The sequence below is a fragment of the Caretta caretta genome, chromosome 6 (genome assembly GCF_965140235.1).
Source record: "Caretta caretta isolate rCarCar2 chromosome 6, rCarCar1.hap1, whole genome shotgun sequence".
Lineage (NCBI taxonomy): Eukaryota > Metazoa > Chordata > Testudines > Cheloniidae > Caretta > Caretta caretta.
In genome coordinates, this window is record NC_134211.1 from 84,633,979 (window position 1) to 84,654,785 (window position 20,807).

The 20,807-nt window shown below is 38.4% G+C and overlaps 1 protein-coding gene across 3 annotated transcripts in view; it reads right to left on the reverse strand.

Moving 5' to 3' along the window:
* The window catches only part of BAZ1A (bromodomain adjacent to zinc finger domain 1A), a 116,270-nt gene that overhangs the window by 90,523 nt on the left and 4,940 nt on the right, over positions 1 to 20,807 (reverse strand). For all 3 annotated transcript variants that reach the window (XM_048852312.2, XM_048852310.2, XM_048852309.2), the window contains exon 2: positions 16,094 to 16,372. In XM_048852312.2, the coding sequence (XP_048708269.1) occupies positions 16,094 to 16,372 (279 nt within the window). The remainder of the gene's footprint in view (positions 1 to 16,093; positions 16,373 to 20,807) is intronic.

Genomic DNA, 20,807 nt, shown 5'->3' on the forward strand with positions numbered 1-20,807 from the left:
GAGGAGGGACTGTCTCTGTCTATACTCATTCAGCGCAACAGGGCCTTGATCTAGTTGTGGCTTCCTAAGTGCTACTGGGATACAAATAATAATCTGGCATTTTATTATGTTAACAGTATAATTTAAAAGTCAGTAATTCAGAAAGAGTCTCTTGTCAGAGTCCAGAGTGCATATTAAATTTGTTTCCATATACCTCGTAATAAATTGGTACAACACCACAAAATGAGAACCTGAAAAAATCATTTTGAGCCAAGAATCCTGAATCTCAGAGAAATATTGTTTAGTTCTGTGTAAATACCACAAGATATTTTGATGGCGAGTTTTAATATAAATGGGGCATTAATGAATAGAGAGCCAGAAGCAAGATTAAATCCACTTTTAAAAATCTCCTAAATAGACAAAAGAAAGAATCTGGTGTTCCTTCCACTTAAATTATTCCAAATGTTAAAATCAAAAAGACACACACTTCCTAATAGTACCAAACCATTATGAACAAAAATTAATTTCAACCCAATAATTCACAAACAGATAGCTACAAATGTAAGAGTAACTTCACCATTTAATAACTAGCTATAATATACTACAGTTAAAATCTTATTAAAAGCAAAAAGAGAATTTTTGGTAAGTGTAGTAATTCACATGTTTGCACTAAAAGTGTGATTGTGATTCCTTTCATGTTTTAGTTTTCATTGAATACTAAGATAAAAACTTCTGTTTCAAGTAATACTACCTGACTAGTAGATAGGGCTGCTTAAATGGGACTGGCTGGATCAGGGGACTTAGTGAGATACTGGCCCTTTCACTTCTACGACAATGAGACCTTGTCTACACACAAAATTGGTACTGCTTTAACTATACCAAAATTAAAAGGACACAACCTTCTTTATGTGGATGCAGCTATACAGTACCAGTATATACATGGTTATATTAGCATAGTTTATTCCCATACAGCAAGGGGAACAAGTTATACCAGTACAGGGCACCTTTATACCAGTATAACTGCATCCACAATGTGATTTGTGGGGCTATAACTGTATCAGTTTTAAAAAAAACAAAAAAAACACATCACTAACCAACAAAGTTATACTGGTACAAAAACTATATATAGACCAGGATTGATACATATTGCCATCCAGGTTAGCAATAACCAAAAGTCAGTACTAATTAACAGCTGTTCAATGGCCTACATGAAATAAGGTGTGGGGTCTTATTCTAGTGGACCTTACATAAACCATCTCATCATAATTGCTACTAGTCAACAGAATAAAAAGAAGCATCCCAAAAATGTAAGTCATGGAAGTTGAGCTCCTTAGACATGGTACTTCCAGAACTGAAGTGAGGTATATTGAATGGCAATGGAGAAAGACTGAAGGCTGTATGAGTCCTGTGGAAAGAATCTGCTTTCCAGTGCTATCAATTACACTTTTCACAGGCACTGTATTAGCTTTATTATCAGGACTTCAGAAATTCACTTCTCCACAGTAAATGGAAGTTTTCCCAGGCAAGTGCCAGCAACTTCTGCAGAATCTAAAGTTTAAGAACATAAGAATAGCCATACTGGGTCGGACCAATGATCCATCTAGCCCAGTATTCTGTCTTCCAAAAGTGGCCAATGCTGGGTGTTTCAGAGGGAATGAACAGAACAGGTAATCATCAAGTGATCCAGTCCCTGTAGCTGATTCCCAACTTCTGGAAAACAGAGGTTACGGACACTTCAGAGCATGGCTTTGCATCACTGCCCATCCTGGCTAACAGCCATTGATGGACCTATCCTCCATGAATTTATCTAGTTTTTTTTTAACCCTGTTACGGTCTTGTTACAACACCCTCTGGCAAAGAGTTCCACAGGTTCACTGCACTGTGCAAAGAAATACTTCCTTTTGTGTTTGTTTTAAACCTGATGTCTATTAATTTCATTTGGTGACCTCTAGTTCTTATGATATGCAAAGAAGTAAATAACACTTCCTTATTTACTTTCTCCACACCAGTCCTCATTTTATAGACCTCTGTCATATCCCCCTCTAAGTCATCCCTTTTCCAAGCTGAAAAGTCCCAGTCTTATTAATTTCTCCTCATATGGAAGCTGTTCCATACCTCTAATCATTTTTGTTGCCCTTTTCTGAACCTTTTCCAACTCTAATAAATATATATATATATATATATATATATATATATATATATATATATATATATATATATATATATTTTAGATGGGGCAACCAGATCTGCTCACTGTATTCAAGATGTGGGGCATATCATGGATTTATATAGAGGCAATATGGTATTTTCTGTCTTACTATCTATCACTTTCCTAATGATTCCCAATATTCTATTAGCTTTTTTGATTGCCACTGCACATTGAGTGGATGTTTTTAGAGAACTATCCACAATGACTCCAAGATCTCTTTCTTGAGTAGTAACAGCTAATTTAGACCCCATCATTTTATATTTATAGTTGTGATTATGTTTTCCAGTGTGCATTACTTTGCATTTATCAACACTGAATTTCATCTGCCATTTTGTTGCCCAGTCACCCAGCTTTGTGAGGTCCCTTTGTAACTCTCTACAATCAGTTTTGGACTTAACTATCTTCAGTAACTTTGTATCGTCTGCATATTTTGCCACCTGTTTCCCCCTTTTTCCGGATCATTTATGAGTATGTGGAACAGTACTGCTACTTGTACAGATTCCTGGGGGACACCACTATTTATCTCTCTCCATTCTGAAAAGTGACCATTTATTCCTGCCCTTTGTTTCCTATCTTTTAACCAGTTACTGATCCATGAGAGGACCTTCCCTCTTATCTCATGACAGCTTATTTTGCTTAGGAGCATTTTGTGAGGGACCTTGTCAAAGGCTTTCTGAAAAATCTAAGTACACTATTAGTTTTCATTATATTAAAATGAAAGTTTCTAACCCTTAAGACTGCAAAGAATCTTCTAAATATGAGCAGAAAGTAAACTAATGGAATACAGTCTTCCTGACTCTACAGGCAAACAGCTTCAGTATCATTGCTGCTCCTAGTTTTGTAAAGCAGCAACAGAATGTAAATTGATATTTGTTTGTTTGCTATTCAGAATTCTTTGGACAGTTCTGAACTGAAAAGAATCACAGAAATGTACGGACGAAAGGGACCTCAAGACGCGGGACCAAGTAAACCTAGACAAGACCAGACAGGCGTTTGTCCAACCTCTTCTTAGAAATGTCCAGTGACAGGATTCCACAAACTCCCTTGGAAGGCTATTCCAGTACTTAATTATCCTTATAGTTAGAAAATTTTTCCTAATATCTCACCTAAACCTCCCTTGCTGCAAATTAAGACCATTACTGTTAATCCTACCTTAAGAGAACAATTAATCACAGTCCTCTTTATTATAACCCTTAACATATTTGAGGTTATCAGGTTCCCCGCAGTCTTCTTTTCTCAAGACTAAACGTTCCCAGTTCATTTAACTTTTCCTTAAAGATCAGATATTGTGTACAATCCAATTTTATTAGATTGCATATGACATATATGTGTTTCACAAATACAAAAAGAAAAACATACACTATCTAAAACAACAGCAACATCGATATAATACATTAAAATATCAATCAGAACTTAGTAAAAACTCTTTTCCTTAGCACAATGTTAACAGGACAAAAATTGCCACTGATTTAATTACAACAGGGGATTGAGAAAATATTAAAACCATTACCTTTTAAGAAGGTGATAAAGATTCTTAAAAAAAAACAAAAAAAAAAAACACACAAAAGAGGTGAAATCCAGCATGCTCTCAGAAGCTGGAAAATTCTGTAATTTAAAAGCTAATGACATAGATCTTCTAATGTTCCATATTTACGTGGGCAAAAATGAAGATGCAAAGAAACTTTTCTACCTTTAAGGACAACAGTTTCCATGGTTTGCAATCTTAACTGAGCATGCCTTACGTATATGAGGATTTGATAACTCATTCAAATATGGTTCAAAAACAAGAGCTATCTTTCAAAGTAGAAAACCAAAAGGCAAACTAAGAATCATGAATAATAGCCAAATCTTCTTGTTGGATAATAACAGCCACTCTTTGTTTAAGTATAATGACAGGTTTCAGAGTAACAGCCGTGTTAGTCTGTATTCGCAAAAAGAAAAGGAGTACTTGTGGCACCTTAGAGACTAACCAATTTATTTGAGCATAAGCTTTCGTGAGCTACAGCTCATTTCATCGGATGCATACTGTGGAACCTGCAGAAGACATTATATATACAGAGACCATGAAACAATACCTCCTCCCACCCCACTCTCCTGCTGGTAACAGCTTATCTAAAGTGATCACTCTCCTTACAATGTGTATGATAATCAAGTTGGGCCATTTCTAGCACAAATCCAGGTTTTCTCACCCTCCGCCCCCTCACACACAAACTCACTCTCAGGAGAGTGGGGTGGGAGGACGTATTGTTTCATGGTCTCTGTGTATATAATGCCCTCTGCAATTTCCACAGTATGCATCCGATGAAGTGAGTTGTAGCTCACGAAAGCTTATGCTCAAATAAATTGGTTAGTCTCTAAGGTGCCACAAGTACTCCTTTTCTTTGTTTAAGTAGTTGATTATGTTGATTAAAAGATATAGACAATAAGTGGGTAACAGAAAAACCCACCTTAGCTATAATAAAGGTCCTATACCAGGGAAATAAGGCATACACAGGTTGCTCCTCCATCTCCTGAAGACAAAGATGGAGCAATCTATAATCTGGAAGAGTTCATATTTTAGAACAAAATATAAGAAAAGCAATACAAACTGTACTACTGACAGAAAAAACACCCACCTCAGCATGTAAAAACAAGATGGGGTAGAATTTGGGAGAATTAAAAGTCTCCTACAAAATTATTTTGAATGGATTTGAAATTTGGCCTTTAAATCAATCTTCTGCAATATTATTTTAGCATTAAAAATTCTTAGCGCTGGAGCTACTCTGTTCCCACCATATGAGAGGGTAAAACAGAGCATCCTTTGAGCAGAGCTAAGGACCTTTTGTTTTAAGTCTTTATAATAAGGGAACCAACAGCCCAAATGATAAACTTTCTCCCTAAATAAGTAAAAACAGAGACTTGTTTTACAAGGTAAGCATGATGGGCAGGGATGGTGTCCCTTATCTCTGGTTTGCCAGAAGCTGGGAATAGGTGATAGGGGATGGATCACTTGAGGATTACCTGTTCTGTTCATTCCCTCTGAAGCACTTGGCATTGGACACTGTCAGAAGACAGGATACTGGGCTAGATGGACCTTCGGTCTGATCCAGTATTGCCGTTCTTATGTGCCCTTCTATTTTCCACTCAATTTGCAGAGAGTCCTTCCCAAAAATCATGAGCTTGGTCTTATTATAATTGAGAACCAGGTCTTAAAATTTATAGTAAGAAGAAAAACAAGATATATTTATATAAAAATTATTTTACTGGTATAGCTTAGTTCCCCCTGGGAAAGGGAATAAGCTATACTGGTACACGGCACCTGTATATCATAGAACTGAGTCCAAATTAAGGATGGTACCAGTATAATTATTTTGGTTAAAAAGAAAAACTGTACCCCTAACTGAAAGAGTTATATGGATACAAAAGAGGTGTTTAGCAGAAAATTACTTTAAAAAAAAATTCTTTGGGCCTTTGAGGCAAAAAATGGTCACAAACTGTTTTCCTTTGCAGGTCACCTTTAAGATTTTTCTGGAGTGAACCTTTGTGGAATACCAGCAATTGATTTTTCCTGCAACCCACCATTATTTGGATACATATAATGCTTACCAGCATACACAAAATCTCAGAAATGTAGGACTGAAAGGGAACTCAAGAAGTTATCTAGTTCAGCCCCCTGAGGCAAGACCAAGTATACCTAAACCATCCCTGACTGGTGTTTGTCTAACCTGTTCTTAAAAGACTCCAATGATGAGATTCCACAATCTCCCTTGAAATCTTATTCCAGTGCTTAACTATACACATAGTTTTCAAGTATTTCCTAATATCCAACCTAAATCTCCCTTGCTGCAGATTGAGCTGTTTACTTCCTGTCCTACCTCCAGTGGACATGGAGAACAACTGATCTGCAACCTATTTATGGCATCCCTTAACATATTTGAAGGCCATCAGGTCCCCATTCGATCTTCTGTTCTTAGGTCTAAACATGGCCACTTTTTGTAACCCTTCCTGTAGGTCGGGTTATCTAAACCTTTTAACATTTTTGTAGCTCTCCTCTGGACTCTCTCCAGTTTATCCACATCTTTATGAAGTGTGGCACCCAGAACTGGACATGATACTCCAGCTGAGGCCTCACCAGCGCCAAGCAGAGCAGGACAATTACCTTCTTTGTCTTACATATGACACTCCTGTTAATACACTCCAGAATGACATTAGCCTTTTTCTCACTAGTATCACATTGTTGACTCATATTCTATTTGTGATCCACTATAACCTCCTTATCCTTTTCAGCAGTTCTACCACCTAGCCAGTTTTTTCCCATTTTGTAGTTGTGCATTTGATTTTTTTCTTCCTAAGCAAAGGACTTTGCACTCGTCTTTATTGAATTTCATCTGGTTGATTTCAGACCAATTCTCCAATTTGTCAAAGTTGTCATGAATTCTAATCATGTCCTCCAAAGTGCTTGCAATCCATTCCAGCTTGGTATCATCTGAAAATTTTATAAGCATATTTTTCATTGCCTTATCCAAGTCATTAATGAAAATACTGAACAGTAACAGATCCAGGACTGACCCCTGTGGTACCACACTAAATATGCCCTTCCAGTTTGATAGTGAACCATTGATAACCAGTCAGTTTCAACCTGCTCCTGATTGATAAGGGTATGAACAGCATCAGAGGCAAGCACTGCAACTATTCACTTAGGAAGAGGACACAACACCAGAGTCTGGGAGGTCAAAAGTAGTGATAAAAGTAGAGCAGCAAACACATACATATGAAGTAGTAGCCAGGAGGCTCTGGGATGGGATGAGAGAAAAACAGGAGAGCAAAGAGATTCTGCTTCTCTCTTGCAGCAGGTTCTATAATTATCAGACACCGGCTACCTAGAGGCAGACACAAAAGATGGAACACCAATCAGGATGTAGGGGCAGCACTCTGGTAAGATTCCCAGCATCCTCATACTTCCCAGAAGCTAGGGGAAGAGGAAAAGGGAACTGACTTCTCACCTGGATAGTGTGGCTCACTCATTTTACCTATCTTTGGCTACTACAGTTGCATCCTCTGTCTATTAGGTACCTCATAAAACTTCCATGTGAGAAAATAAATGAGACACAAAGATTGAGGAGATAAGTTAGAAAAGAACAGCACTGCTCTCTCTTCCATATAACAATTATTCTTATGCATACAGAATTCATTTTCTGGTAATCTACAGTAAATTCTATTAAATCAGTTTAGAAGAGACATTGGAGGTTGGCCACTTCCAGTCTATGAGCAGCAAAGCTTTAAAAATAAAATAGCTTAAGAGTCTAAAGTCCCAATCCAGCAGAGTACTTTGGGACTACTGAAGTACTTAAAGTTATACAGGTGCTTCCAGGTCCTAATTCAGCAAGCTACTTAACAGCCAAAAACACAACAGCTTACATTTTAAGACAACCAGAGTTCAAAATTCTGCAGTGTTCTAATCTGTTGTGTGAACTCCAGCCTTAGCAAAAGTGAATAAAGAATTAACATTACAAATACTGTTTTGTAAAAGGTATACATATTCATCTACTATATATTTGTCTATACATGTAGCTAATGATTGTGAACCATAAATTAAACATCTGTTCACATTTTAAAGAAGTCACCAATTTGGAGGAAATTACTCTCCCCAGAACACGAGATGAGAGAAAGTTCTGCAATAGCTGGGGGAAGGCAACAGTATCCTCCCTCCTCTCAAGTCTAATGGCTAAGCAGCAGTTCTTCAGAAAAGGACCTGGGATTTACAGTGGAAGAGAAGCTGGATATGAGTCAGCAGTGTGCCCTTGTTGACAAGAAGGGCAAGGGCATATTGGGCTGTATTAGTAGGAGTATTGCCAGCAGATTGAGGGAAGTGATTGTTCCCCTCTATTCGGCACTGGTGAGGCCACACCTGGAGTACTGCGTCCAGTTTTGGTCCCCCCCACTACAGAAGGGATGTGGACAAATTGGAGAGAGTCCAGCGGAGGGCAACAAAAATTATTAGGGGGCTGGAGCACATGACTTACAAAGAGAGACTGAGGGAACTGGGGTTATTGAGTCTACAGAAGAGAAGAGTGAGGGGAGATTTGATAGCAGCCTTCTACTACCTGAAGGAGGGTTCCAAAGAGGATGGAGCTAGGCTGTTCTCAGTGGTGGCAGATGACAGAACAAGGAGCAATGGTCTCAAGTTGAAGCGGGGGAGGTCTAGGTTGGATATCAGGAAACACAATTTCATTAGGAGGGTGGTGAAGCACTGGAATGGGTTACCTAGGGAGGTGGTGGAATCTCCATCCTTAGAGGTTTTTAAGGCCCGGCTTGTGGGTGTTGGTCCTGCTTTGAGCAGGGAATTGGACTGGATGACCTCCTCAGGTCCCTTCCAACCCTAATATTCTATGATTCTATTATTCTATGATTCTAAGTCTTGGAACCACTTTGTGGCCAATGCAACAGCAACTGCTGTTTCTAGTGCAACCCTCTCTATGAGGGTTGCAGGGATGGCTGATGGATCTGCAACTACATAGAAAAGGCAAATTTTCAGAGTTATCAATGGGATCTACTCATACAGTCCCTGCCTCTTGACAGACCAATCAAGAATTCCCATTAGCCTATTTTTCAGAGAAAAACAAAACCGCCATCCAGATTTTCAAAGGGTTGGACATTAGTTAATAATGGGGCATAGAACCTTTCACTTCCAGGCCACAGAGATTTAAATCCTCCATAGTTCAATAGTGCCTAAAAGACACTTTTGTCCCATAGCTATTTGGTGGCCTATGTGAAGTTAGCCTAGATCCCAGTGGACAGGTACATACAATCACATAACACAAACCACAATTGGCCACTGTTGCCAGTTTAAGCAGAGTGCCAATTAATGAATAGGCTTAGAAAACAAACTATGTTCTCATTGTATATAAATGGTCCTTTCTCCCCCATCCCTCCAGATCATGGTTGATCATATTGGCTGCATGATGACAGAAAGCCTTCACACCATTTCTACTGTTCTAAGAATAACCTTTAAAAGAAAGAAAAAAAAAAGATATAAACCTCATGCTTCAGGGCACAAGCCAATCCCTGGGAGAGCTTAGAAAGAAACTTTACCTCTGGGCAGGTTACTTCATAATTATCCACTAATTTCTTGACTGTTGTTCTGATATTGGTCAGTGTCAAAGACAGGATACTGGACTAGACAGACCTCTGATCTGATTAGATATGGCAATACAGATCTTCCTAACAGAGAACTTAATTTACCAGTGCTATTAATCTGGCACTTTTCAAAAGCACTACTTTCACTTAAGCCTTACTCTGTTGGATATCTGCACTCTAGCATTGTTTGCCTAAGGTCAGCAAGCAATCATTCTTTCTGTAATCTAGTGACCAGATAGAATATAAAATTTATTCCCCCTTGATAATGGACAGCTGTTCTATGCAAGTCTTTCCCTTTACTCCCTTCCCCACTCATTCTAGTAACCCTTCTATCTAATTTTGGTTTAGGGGGTGTTTATTATAAATTAAGTTATATTGTTATTGTTGTACAGTATCCCATGTGCCTCAATGGGCAAGGTGAGGGCACTGTATAAATTACATTTGAGAAAAACTAAGAAGAACTAAAATGCAGGTTGCACAACAATTTCACCACCCAAATCAGTGCCAATGGCCCTATAGATTTATGATGACTTATAGACTACCGATTTATTCACCCCAGCAAAGGAGGCCACTATATTGTTTGTAATACCAAAGTCTCAGAAGTCTCGTGCTTAATTACAATCAATTAAATATTAAAACTATACCTTGGACCCAACCCTACCTCACTGAATTTAGCAGCATAACTCCTAGGATCAGATCCTCAAAGGTATATTGGCTCCTAGCTTCCACTGAAAACAGGAACAGGCCACGTAGCTCAGTGGACTGTGTTGAACTACAGAATAGTACGTTTTATTTTGGTTGCAGTTTGGTCCAGGGTGCACAATGCTATTTCCAGCAGCATGTCACTCTTGCCATAAAGTTCCAAGTTTCAAGCATCATACCAGGACTCAGAATTCAGTAAACTGGTTAGATACATATCCTGTATAAGTACTGACACCACAAGGCAGAACTAAATGGATCTAGTACTGTGAGAGATGTCACCCTTTAGGTGAGAAGTTAAACAAAAGACCTTCTTCTGGTAAAGTGCAAGATGGAAATTTAAGATTCCAGAATATTTTTCCAGAGAAACTGGGGATAATCCCAGTGTCCTGGCCAACGTTTTCCTTCTGTCTCAGTGAGACATACAGGTTGTTAATGTTTTAGTTCACAACTTTATATCTTAATTCATTACTTTTAGCAGTAAATATTATTCTAGTTTTAAACATTTCTTTCACTAAAACTGGAACAGAATTTAAACAACAAGAAGAAGAAACTAAATTGCTTTGAAAATATAAAGATTTCAGATCCCAAACAGTTTTAGAAGATAACAGAATTACAGGCAGCACTGGTAGCAATGCCTATAGTTAAAGTTACCTAACATTTTCCATAATGGTTTATAATTTTGCCCAGCTTGAATTGTCTGGGCAGAAATTTTATATGCTGGGTATCTGCCTCAGACTGGATTTTTTGAAAGCTTCAGCAAAAATGGTGTAGTCTTTTCAGCAATTATGTTAGCAGAAAAATTGTAAAAATGTTTTGCTCATTTACAAAATTCTTAATATTATTTAGCTGAGAACCCTATGTGCCTCCCTGCTTTAGAACGAGGACTTAAAATTTGGAGGAGAGGGCCCCCTCCTGTATCCACCAAAACACATAGCTGCCTTTTGACATCCCCCTAAAAATCTGCCTAAATTTGGCCAATTTATAAGCGCTGAAAAACTGCAGTTTGCACATGCTCAGTAGAAGCTCATTTGTTTGGCAGCTAAATTCTCTACAAATTCATAGATTCTGTCTGCAGTGAGCATGCTCCATTCCTTTGCAGCTCCTACATGCCAGATGACACATATCACTCCTGGAAAATGATTATGCATACTCCATTCAGAGGCTTGCAGGGACAGAGCAGGACTTTCCCTGCAATTTCTCTTCCTGGCTGCTGGAGACTGCTGTGGTGCTAGACAAAGTAACCAACAGCAGGGAGACAGTCTCTCCTGAACTCTCAGTGTTTCTCCTGTGGCACCATGGCAGTGAGGAGGAGGAAGCAGCCTGACTCAAATGCAAAGGGATGAGGAGCAGAGGGGAAGACATGGACAGGCTGGAAGCTATAGGAGCCAGAGTGGAGGAGGAAGAGAACGGAAAAGAGGCAGAAGGGTCTGTAATAACTAGAGCATACTTCAGAACCTGCACTTGGACCCAGGATTCTTCAGTCTCAATGTTCTTGTGCTTCCTCCTAGGAAACAGCAGTGAAATCCACTGACAGTGTCTTTCTTACCCCCCACCCCAACATACTCTCTTACTCTCAGTGACAAAAAAAGTATGATTTGATTACAGGTTGACTGTGGCCACATTTCTTTTTATTAAAATAGATCAAAGCAATATAGGTCAAAAAAGATCTTGTTTAGTAAATTTCTGTTTTGTCTGAAAACTGTATTTTCAATAAGAGCTTAGGCTTCAGGCTAAATTTCAAAGCTACACAAGAGGATAAATACACATAAATAATATTACAATTAATAAAAAGATTTATACATAACATGGACTTCTACACTTAACCCCCCCATACAATACTATGAAAGTATAGGCCAAAATCAAATTAACAGTCAACTGCGGTAAAAGGGGAATAACTTATGGCTTGTCCCCCATCTCTTTATACTGTTTAATTATATGGCTCCAAATAGAGAGATACTTTAGCAGTAACTTGATTTTTGCACTTTATTTGCCATGCATTTTAAAGAGCTAAATTTGATCTCCAATATAAGCCATGCAGGACTACTATTCTAGCCTATCAGCCTCAGTGCATGTATAATAGTTAAATTTTACAAAATACACAATTCATGCTCATATGTTTAAGAGTAGACAAACCTGATCGGCTTAGGTCTTAGTGGAAACAGACCTTTTACCTAAAATTTTTCTTGCCAGCCTTTAATTCAATCTTTTTATTGGTCATTTTAAAAGATTACATTAATTTGAGGAGTTTTGCTCAAATCTGAGTGTATTTTGTAGTTCCACATTCTAATTCATGCACCAGCGTTAATAAAAAAACAAGCATATTTTAGTCAGTCACCTTTGTATTAAAAATGAATGAAAATTCTCCTAAAGGATTAAAATTCAGATAAAATGTAACACTTACTGAGGCAAATCCAATTATTCAGAGACAAACTTATATTGCAATTTGATCAGAACAATAGCACTATATTTCAATTTATTCTCAAAGTGACATGAACAAATATTTTACAGGAGTGCACTATCCTCTAAACGGAAATGTGAAAAAGACTCCAAATTTCATCCTGTGAAGAAACAAGGCAGCAAACTTTGTAGTTGCATTAACCAAGTATGCATCTACTTTTCAACCGAACATTTTCCTTTAACATGCTCACTAGGTGTCAAAAGAAACAAATGGAAATGTGTGAAAGGGTAATTGATGATTAACATTATATTTAGCAAGGTGAGAACTGGCCTTATTCGATTTGATAGAAAGTGTTGCCAACTTCTTCTCACATGGGCCTCTCACATGTCCACTTTCAAAAAGGGCATTCTGTTGGTGATCACAAGCACTTTGCTAGAAAGTGTCCACCTCAGATAGGAATATTCTGCAATGACTTCAGATCAAGATACCAGATTATTGGTCCACACTGGGCTATAGCCAACATGTTAGAACACCTAACTAGACAAAGGTAGTCCCCAAGGCAAAGCAAGGGGACACTAAACCCTACAAAAGACTAACCATGAGGAAAGAAAGAAAGGACATTCTCTTGCACCAACCACCTCCTGAAGTTGTATTCTGATCTCTTTCTTGAGCCAGACATCCAGAGAAGGTGGAGTGAAAATCTCTGACCATCAGCTAAGCCAAGCCTAAAGTCTAAAACTAAGAGACAAAGGAGACCAATCAGCGCCCCACACAAAACAAGCTCAAATTATTTGCAACATCAGAACTAGTGCTCAGCTAAGACTAATGATGTGATGTAAAAACATAAGAAGATGAGAACTGCCATACTGGATCAGACCAAAGGTCCATCTAGCCCAGTATCCTTTCTTCTGACAGTGGCTAATGGCAGGTGCCCCAGAGGGAATGAACAGAACAGGTAATCATCAAGTGAACCATCCCCTGTTGCCCATTCCCAGCTTCTGGCAAACAGAGGCTAGGGACACCATCCCTACCCATCCTGGTTAATAGCCATTGATGGACCTATCCTCCATTAATTTATCTAGTTCTTTTTTGAACCCTGTTATAGTCTTGGCCTTCACAACATCCTCTGGCAAGGAGTTCCACAGGTTGACTGTGTGTTGTGTGAAAAAATCTTCCTTTTGTTTGTTTTAAACCTGCTGCCTATTAATTTAATTTGGTGACCCCTAGTTCTTATGTTATGAGAAAGAGTAAACAACACCAATTTCTCCACACCAGTCATGATTTTATAGACCTCTATCATATCCCCTCTTAGTGGTCTCTTTTCCAAGCTGAAAAGCCCCAGTCTTATTAATCTCTCCTCATAAAGCAGCAGTTCCATACCTTTGTCTTATTATCTATCCCTTTCTTAATGATTCCCAACATTCTGTTCACTTTTTTGACTGCTGCTGAACATTGAGTGGATGGTTTCAGAGAACTATCCACAATGACTCCAAGATCTCTTTCTTGAGTGGTAACAGCTAATTTAGATCCCATCATTTTATATGTATAGCTGGGATTGTGTTTTCCAACCTGACTTACTTTGCATTTATCAACACTGAATTTCATCTGCCATTTTGTTGCCCAGTCACCCAGTTTTGAGAGATTCTTTTGTAGCTCTTCGCAGTCTGCCTGGGACTTAACTATCTTGAGTAGTTTTGTATCATCTGCAAATTTTGCCACCTCACTGTTTACACTTTTTCCAGATCATTTATGAATATATTAAATAGGACTGGGCCCACTACATACCTTTGGGTAGAGGTAGAGCTTCTGAGAGTACATCTACACTATACCAGCTTAGGTACATCACCCTAGCTGTGCCGGCATAATCCCCTAGCATAGATTCAGTCTACACTGACAGAGGGGTTTTTCATATAGGAGCAGGAACATCATCTCCCTGAATAATGTGTTGATGGAAGCATTCTTCCATTGACATAACTACCCCCACACTGAGGTTAGGCCAGCATAGCTACATCAGTCAGGGGTTTAGAGCAGGCGCAAGAAGACGACAATGTGAGAGTGCTTATATGGCAAAATCAAAAACATCTGAATTCGCCAACATTCCACTGGAGCACATGGACTTGTATTTTAATTATTTGATTAAAATCCTATTTCCACTACATAGTACAACTATTTCCGTATCTGTACTGCCATGAAAGAAAGGCAAAGTCAGGAATCACATGAAAGAGCGGGCCTCCAATAAATATGCAGATCCTATCCCCTCTAACATACACAGGGTTTTGCCATGGATCTGAGGGCATCCACAGGCTACTGTGTCATGCTGTCTGACTACTTCATGGCCTGGCGAAGCTTGCCTTGCCCCCAACAGGACAAAGGCCCAATCCAGCAAAAATGTATGCATATGCTTAAATTTACACTGTGAGTATTCCCATCCGGGGAACTATTCAGTGTGTAAATTTAAGCATGTGGAAATTTTGCAGGATTGGGACTTAAATGAAAACTTTATGACTTGAAATTAAGAACATTTCCTGGTCCCTTCAGAAAAACAATGTACTGTAAGGGAAAATTCAACCCAACTAACACACTTATAGCTAACTATAAACTAATGGATTCAAAAATGAAAGTGATCACATCTGAGAAAATTACCTTTAAAATTCAGGATTTCTCCAAACCCTTAATAGTAGTGGTCTCACCCTTCATTCCCCTAACTAAAAGCTTCTGTAACTCATACAAAGATAGTACCAAAAAGAAGCACTGTTAGCAGCACATAACATGTTCGTATATACAGTATGAGCAGAAACAGCTTAAAAAACCTATAGGAAAATACGTGCACCCTGGAATGACCAAATATTATATCCCTCTCTCACCATTCCTCACTTTTCTGAGCATGTTCCTGTAACAAACTAATGCTTTTGGAATGGAAGTGTTTTTTGTCTACCAATTACACAACTTGAACAACCCAGCTTAAATTGCTTATTTCTCTTTCTAAAATTTTGCCACTTATGGGGTACAAAAATACCATTTGGTGACTTCCACACAACTTCACTCCAGAAGCCTTATCAAAGAAGTCTTTGAGGAAACTTTTAGCAGTCATTCATAATGTTCCCTAGTTGATAATTACATCTCACTCCAAAAGTTTGTAAATCTGTTACCCAGTACATCAACGAACAGTTTCTCACCAATGTTTATATCATTTTTCCACTCAAAAATCATGATAATTTGCAAAAATTTTCCTGTGTTCCATTCAAGTAACCTCTGATCACACAGCACGTTTTCTGGACATCAGTGGATGTCAAACCACCCAAACTCCAGCCTACTCCGTGCACTGCAGTGGCCTTCCTGGACAGAGGGCTGAATGGAAATTCCTTCAAAACACATCAATGTTACTTCAGGATCAATAGGACCGCTCTGGAAAAAAATGCCAAGGGGCTGGATGTGCTGCCTCCAGCAATCACAGTAACTGCCAAGACAAGGAATTAGAAACTGATCCCAGGAATCCAACCCTAGCCACTAGTAACACAATAAACACCATTAATCACATAGCTAGCAAGAGACATTGTACTTGTCCTACAAATAACTTGTTACAGAATTCATAACCCCAAGTTTTGTAAAAATAAATAAATGAAGTAAATAATAAAAATAGATATACAATAACACATATTTAATGAATAATATGTATAAAATGTGTTTACCTTGCACCATTATTTCTAACTACTTCCACTGTTTCACCAACAAAATATCGATCTTTGACATAAGCAAAGATTTCATCACAGATTTCATGAAGTCGTGAGCGATGGGTAAGGGTGGCCAAATACAGAACTGGAACTATGAGTGCCTCTGGAAAACTCTGGAGATTAAGTCTGGCTTTCTTTTCTGATTCCAGTGCTTCCTGATATGTGAGTCCAGGTTTACCTGTCACAGCACAGCTCCATACAAGGCTGTTACACAGAATGGTGCGTTCAAAAAAGTCACTATAATGAAGAAAAAGAGAAAAAGAGTGAATAGAATTCTAGCTAACACCTACAGATTATTCACAGTTAATATGGTGTCACATGTTTTTGACCAACTAAGTGAAAAACACTCTTTACGTGTCTAAAATTTAAACACTGCACTGCTTCTGTTCAAGTTGTAGATTGTAGTATCTCCAGGCTTAAATTACAGTAATCACAGTATATATAGAACACATTATTATTGGCTCTCACTTCATGATGGAATACTTAGAGTCATTTTGCCACTTCTGTTCAACCCAATTTTTCAGTGCTTGATAAATCTACTATTGTAGGGCCAAAACCTGTTCTCACTACAGTCTACATCAGGGGTCTCAAACACGCAGCCAGCGGGGTTATTTTCTGTGGCCTGCCAGCTCCCTGCCCCCCTGCATTTACCTAGAGCAGCTCTGGCCCTGCGAGCACCGGAGGCAGGGCAGGCTCCCCATCTGCCTGCCCTGGCCACGCACCGCTCTGGGAAGTGGCCAGGACCTGGGGGAGGGACAGGGGGCACAGGGTTCTGTGTGTTGCCGTGGCCACTCCTCCAGGTACCTCCCCCGAAGCTCCCATTGGCCGCGGTTCAGGGAAGGGGTTGGAATGGGGGCAGGGGCGGAAAGAGGCAGGGCAGGGACGGGGCCTCATGGAAGGGGTGGAGTGGGGCCAGGGCTGGGGCAGCAGGGTGGGGGGACATGGTCAGTGGTGCGGCCCTCGGGCCAATGTACTAGTCCTCATGTGGCCCTCACGGTCATTTGAGTTTGAGACCTCTGGTCTACATGCAGCAAAACTCTCCCTCTGATTTTAACTGGGCAGTGTCAGGCCCTTGGGCCCTGCAAAAAAGCGCACATACACAAGTAATTTTATATATCAGAGTAGTCCCACTGAGTTCAATGAGACTACTCATGGGTTTAAATTTAACACCACCATTCTATGTATATGCTTACAAAATCAGCATCTAAAATTGTACAAGTATAAAACAGTCTTGCAATTTTTTTCTTTTTAAATGGTTTTACTTCATTTAAGTTCCACTTTGCTTTTCAGCAGTCAAAACACTTGAGTGCTTTTGAGTGTTCTGGCCCATCAATGGGGTAGTTAAAAAATAACACCAAGCACTTCTTTGAAATAGTTTTTGTTCTTTCACTGTTTGCATTGCTCTTATAAAAGCATTAAAATATTTTTTCTGCAGATTCTTCCCATCCCCCTTTTCAATTTGGCAAATATTGATTTTTCTTCCCCTCTTGTGTTCCAATTAATACTGAAATGACCATGGTTATTCTTGTTTACTTCCTGTTTAGTACACCAGCATAATTTCTACAGTATTGATTATTCAACAGCTGTTGCAGGGTGAGCCCATCACAACATTTTTTGATGAACCTGGCAAAAATAGTGGTTTGTTAAATTCATTTCTAGATGAAATAGTTGATTTTTTTTAAGTTAATGTAGAATCAAAGCCATTTAGTAGATTATAGTTGTTAAAATACATCACATATTGTTGATCAGCTAACAGTCTGATAGTGTGCCTTTAAATATGCATTCCTTAATGCAGTGTTTCCTAAACATTTAAAAGCTGAGGACCACTTCAGCATAATGAAACCAATCATTGCCGCCTGCCCTGCCCCCCTCCTGCAACCTTACCATGTGTTGTTATACATTAAAACACACAACAAATTTAACATCTTCTGTGTCATTCCAGCTAATCTATCATGCCCCATCCCCCCCCAGGGGGGGGGGTGCGGGAGAGAGAGGGTCAACTCCATACTTTGGGATACACTGGTATACATCTTCATAATGTGATTGGTTGGTTTTTTTTTTAATGCTTTGATGAGGAGTGAAACAGTTAACAAAGATGACATTTAAAGTATTATCATTGTCATCTGAGTTAGCACCCAATGAAGTGAATGGGGCAGCTCACACCTAAGAGCTATTGTTTTAGGCTCTTTACACACTCAGGCAGACATCTGTGGATCATTTACATTTGCTTCACCTTTGCAAAGCTTGCATTGCAACCTTGTCTAACAGCTAGACACAAACACTGTGTACATGAAAGCTGAGACTCTACAGGACAATTGAGAGTCTGGCCATGTCTCCCAGCTAGTCCTCCACATGCCTTCAAAATGGGAGCTTTCTACACATTAGGAAAAGTTCCTTAAAAGAACACCAATTTCTCTACTTTGTGCATTTCACAGCATCTTTGGCCCCAATTCTGCAAAGACTAATGCATGCACTTAATTTACACACTAGGAGTAGTCTTCAATGCATATAGTTGAATATTTACTAAATCTTTGCAGGGCTGGGGCCTTTGTGTATAGTCCCACTATTTCCCTGTCAATCACCTACTTCTTCCTTTGCTAAGGAGATTCTTAGAATTATCAACAGGAAATCAGAAAAAAAATTTCAAACAAATTATTTTTAAAAAGTTTCAGGATATACTATTTAAAGGATGCACTATCAGAAACTGGAGTTTTTTTAAAATTTGTTCACTTGAAACATAAATATCAAATTGACAATGTCCCTTTCAGGGCTGCTACCTTTTTCTGAGGAGTGGTGGGGACAGACACGTTATTTAAATGAAACCTTTAACTTAAAAAAAACCCCACACATCTCTCAAGTAAAATCTACAAGTAAATTTGTTATAAGTGAAAGCTAAGATTACCAAGAAAGAAACAGGTCTGAGGAAAACATTTTTTTTTTCAGTCACTCTACAACACTTTGTGTATCCTGTTTCTCTGTAGTTAGTTTACTCTTTTGTTTTGTGTGGGTTTTTCCACACATCAGCATGGAGAAAAAATAATTTGCATAAAAAGTAAATGTACTTATAAAACTATCAAAATAGTCACAAAGACACAGGAGTCAGCAAAGTCCCTGAAACTACCTTTCATCTCTCCCTCTCTCTCGCTTTAAAAAATTGATTACATTTAATCTTGGCAGCATCCCTTCACTTTAGCCAGCAGCTACAAACTGCACATCAGACAGATAAATTAAGTCACAGGTCATTAACATGTTATTGTAACATATTAATAATTTCACTGAAACTGGGTCTGAGAGAACAAAAATCCAACATCATGTCAATAGATTTTTAATATTCCAACACTCCTGCTCCATGGAGGCATATCTGTGCCATTGTAGTTATGTAAATAGAAGCTACCAATACAGCTAAGTAGTGGTAGTTACAATATTCTATATTAAAAGAAATCGAAAAATAAAAGGCTTGATTGAGCATGTTGCATTTAAATTCACAAAAGCAAATACATTTAAAGTTAAAATTGCCATTGTGTCCTTATCACATCCCTTTATGTTGCAAAGCTGTGACATATATGGCGTTTTAATATCACCAACTGTTCCAAGATCTCTGCACCTGAACACATTGGGATGAAGTTCATATGGAATGGCAGTTGAGGCCCATCAGCATGAACCCTTCAGCCTATGTAAACCCCATTTGACTTCCATGGGTTCCAGAGTAGCAAAAATCAAGTTGCAATCCAGAGATTAAGTTGGACTTCCTTTTGTTGGAGGCCTTTATGCTAAACCATGAATTTGAATGGCATGGTTGTATTTATATTTATAAATGTATAAAGTATTAGCAATGTAAACAGTTAACTTTTTATGCAAGAATAAACCCATTGACAAAATCCTGGGCAAAAGCCTTGAAAAGTAGCTCAATCCTGTTACTAAATAAGTAAAAAGGATTTATTATGAGTCAGATTCAATTAAAAAAAAATGAAATTGCATCCAGTTTCTGCACTGAGAATCTTTGTGAAAGGCCGCAGAAGCCTGATTTAGGAGTTTCTGGAGCCTTGTGCAACTGCCAAAACGATGTGTGTGGTTCTGATTAAATTGAACATATTCAAATGTTTTCACTTACCCCAAGACCTACTAAATATATGTTTCTATTGTGTCTAAGAATAAGCTTATTTCAAATCAATTTCTTTTTCTGGAAAGTTTAAAATACTAAGGAAAGGAAGTTTACTTAAAACAGAATTAAAAACATAAGCATCAAATATTGCAAAATGTTACTTCATCCTGCCATATGCTAAACCCAATGTAAAGGGTAGAACATATATGGATTATCCTGAATTTAGAAAAGAAAAACCTTTTCTCAAGTCAGTCATCTTTTTTTTTTTTAACATGGATCCCTATCAGCATCTAACATACAATGTACACATAGGCATGATGTTAGGATACTGACTTACAAGGATGCTGGTGTGAATGGCATTTCCTATGTTCCAAAATATCCTATCTTCAAAAGGGGTCAATACAAGATGCTTCAAAGCAATGTACAAAACACCCCAAAGTGAGCAGTTATGGACTCATCTGCCTATAGATAATTTCTTCCTAAGATCCTTAGTTAGAGGTTAGCTATCCCCTGAAGAATATATTCCAAAATTCTGGGTTTCTCTTTAAAAAATAATAAACCAACACTGTA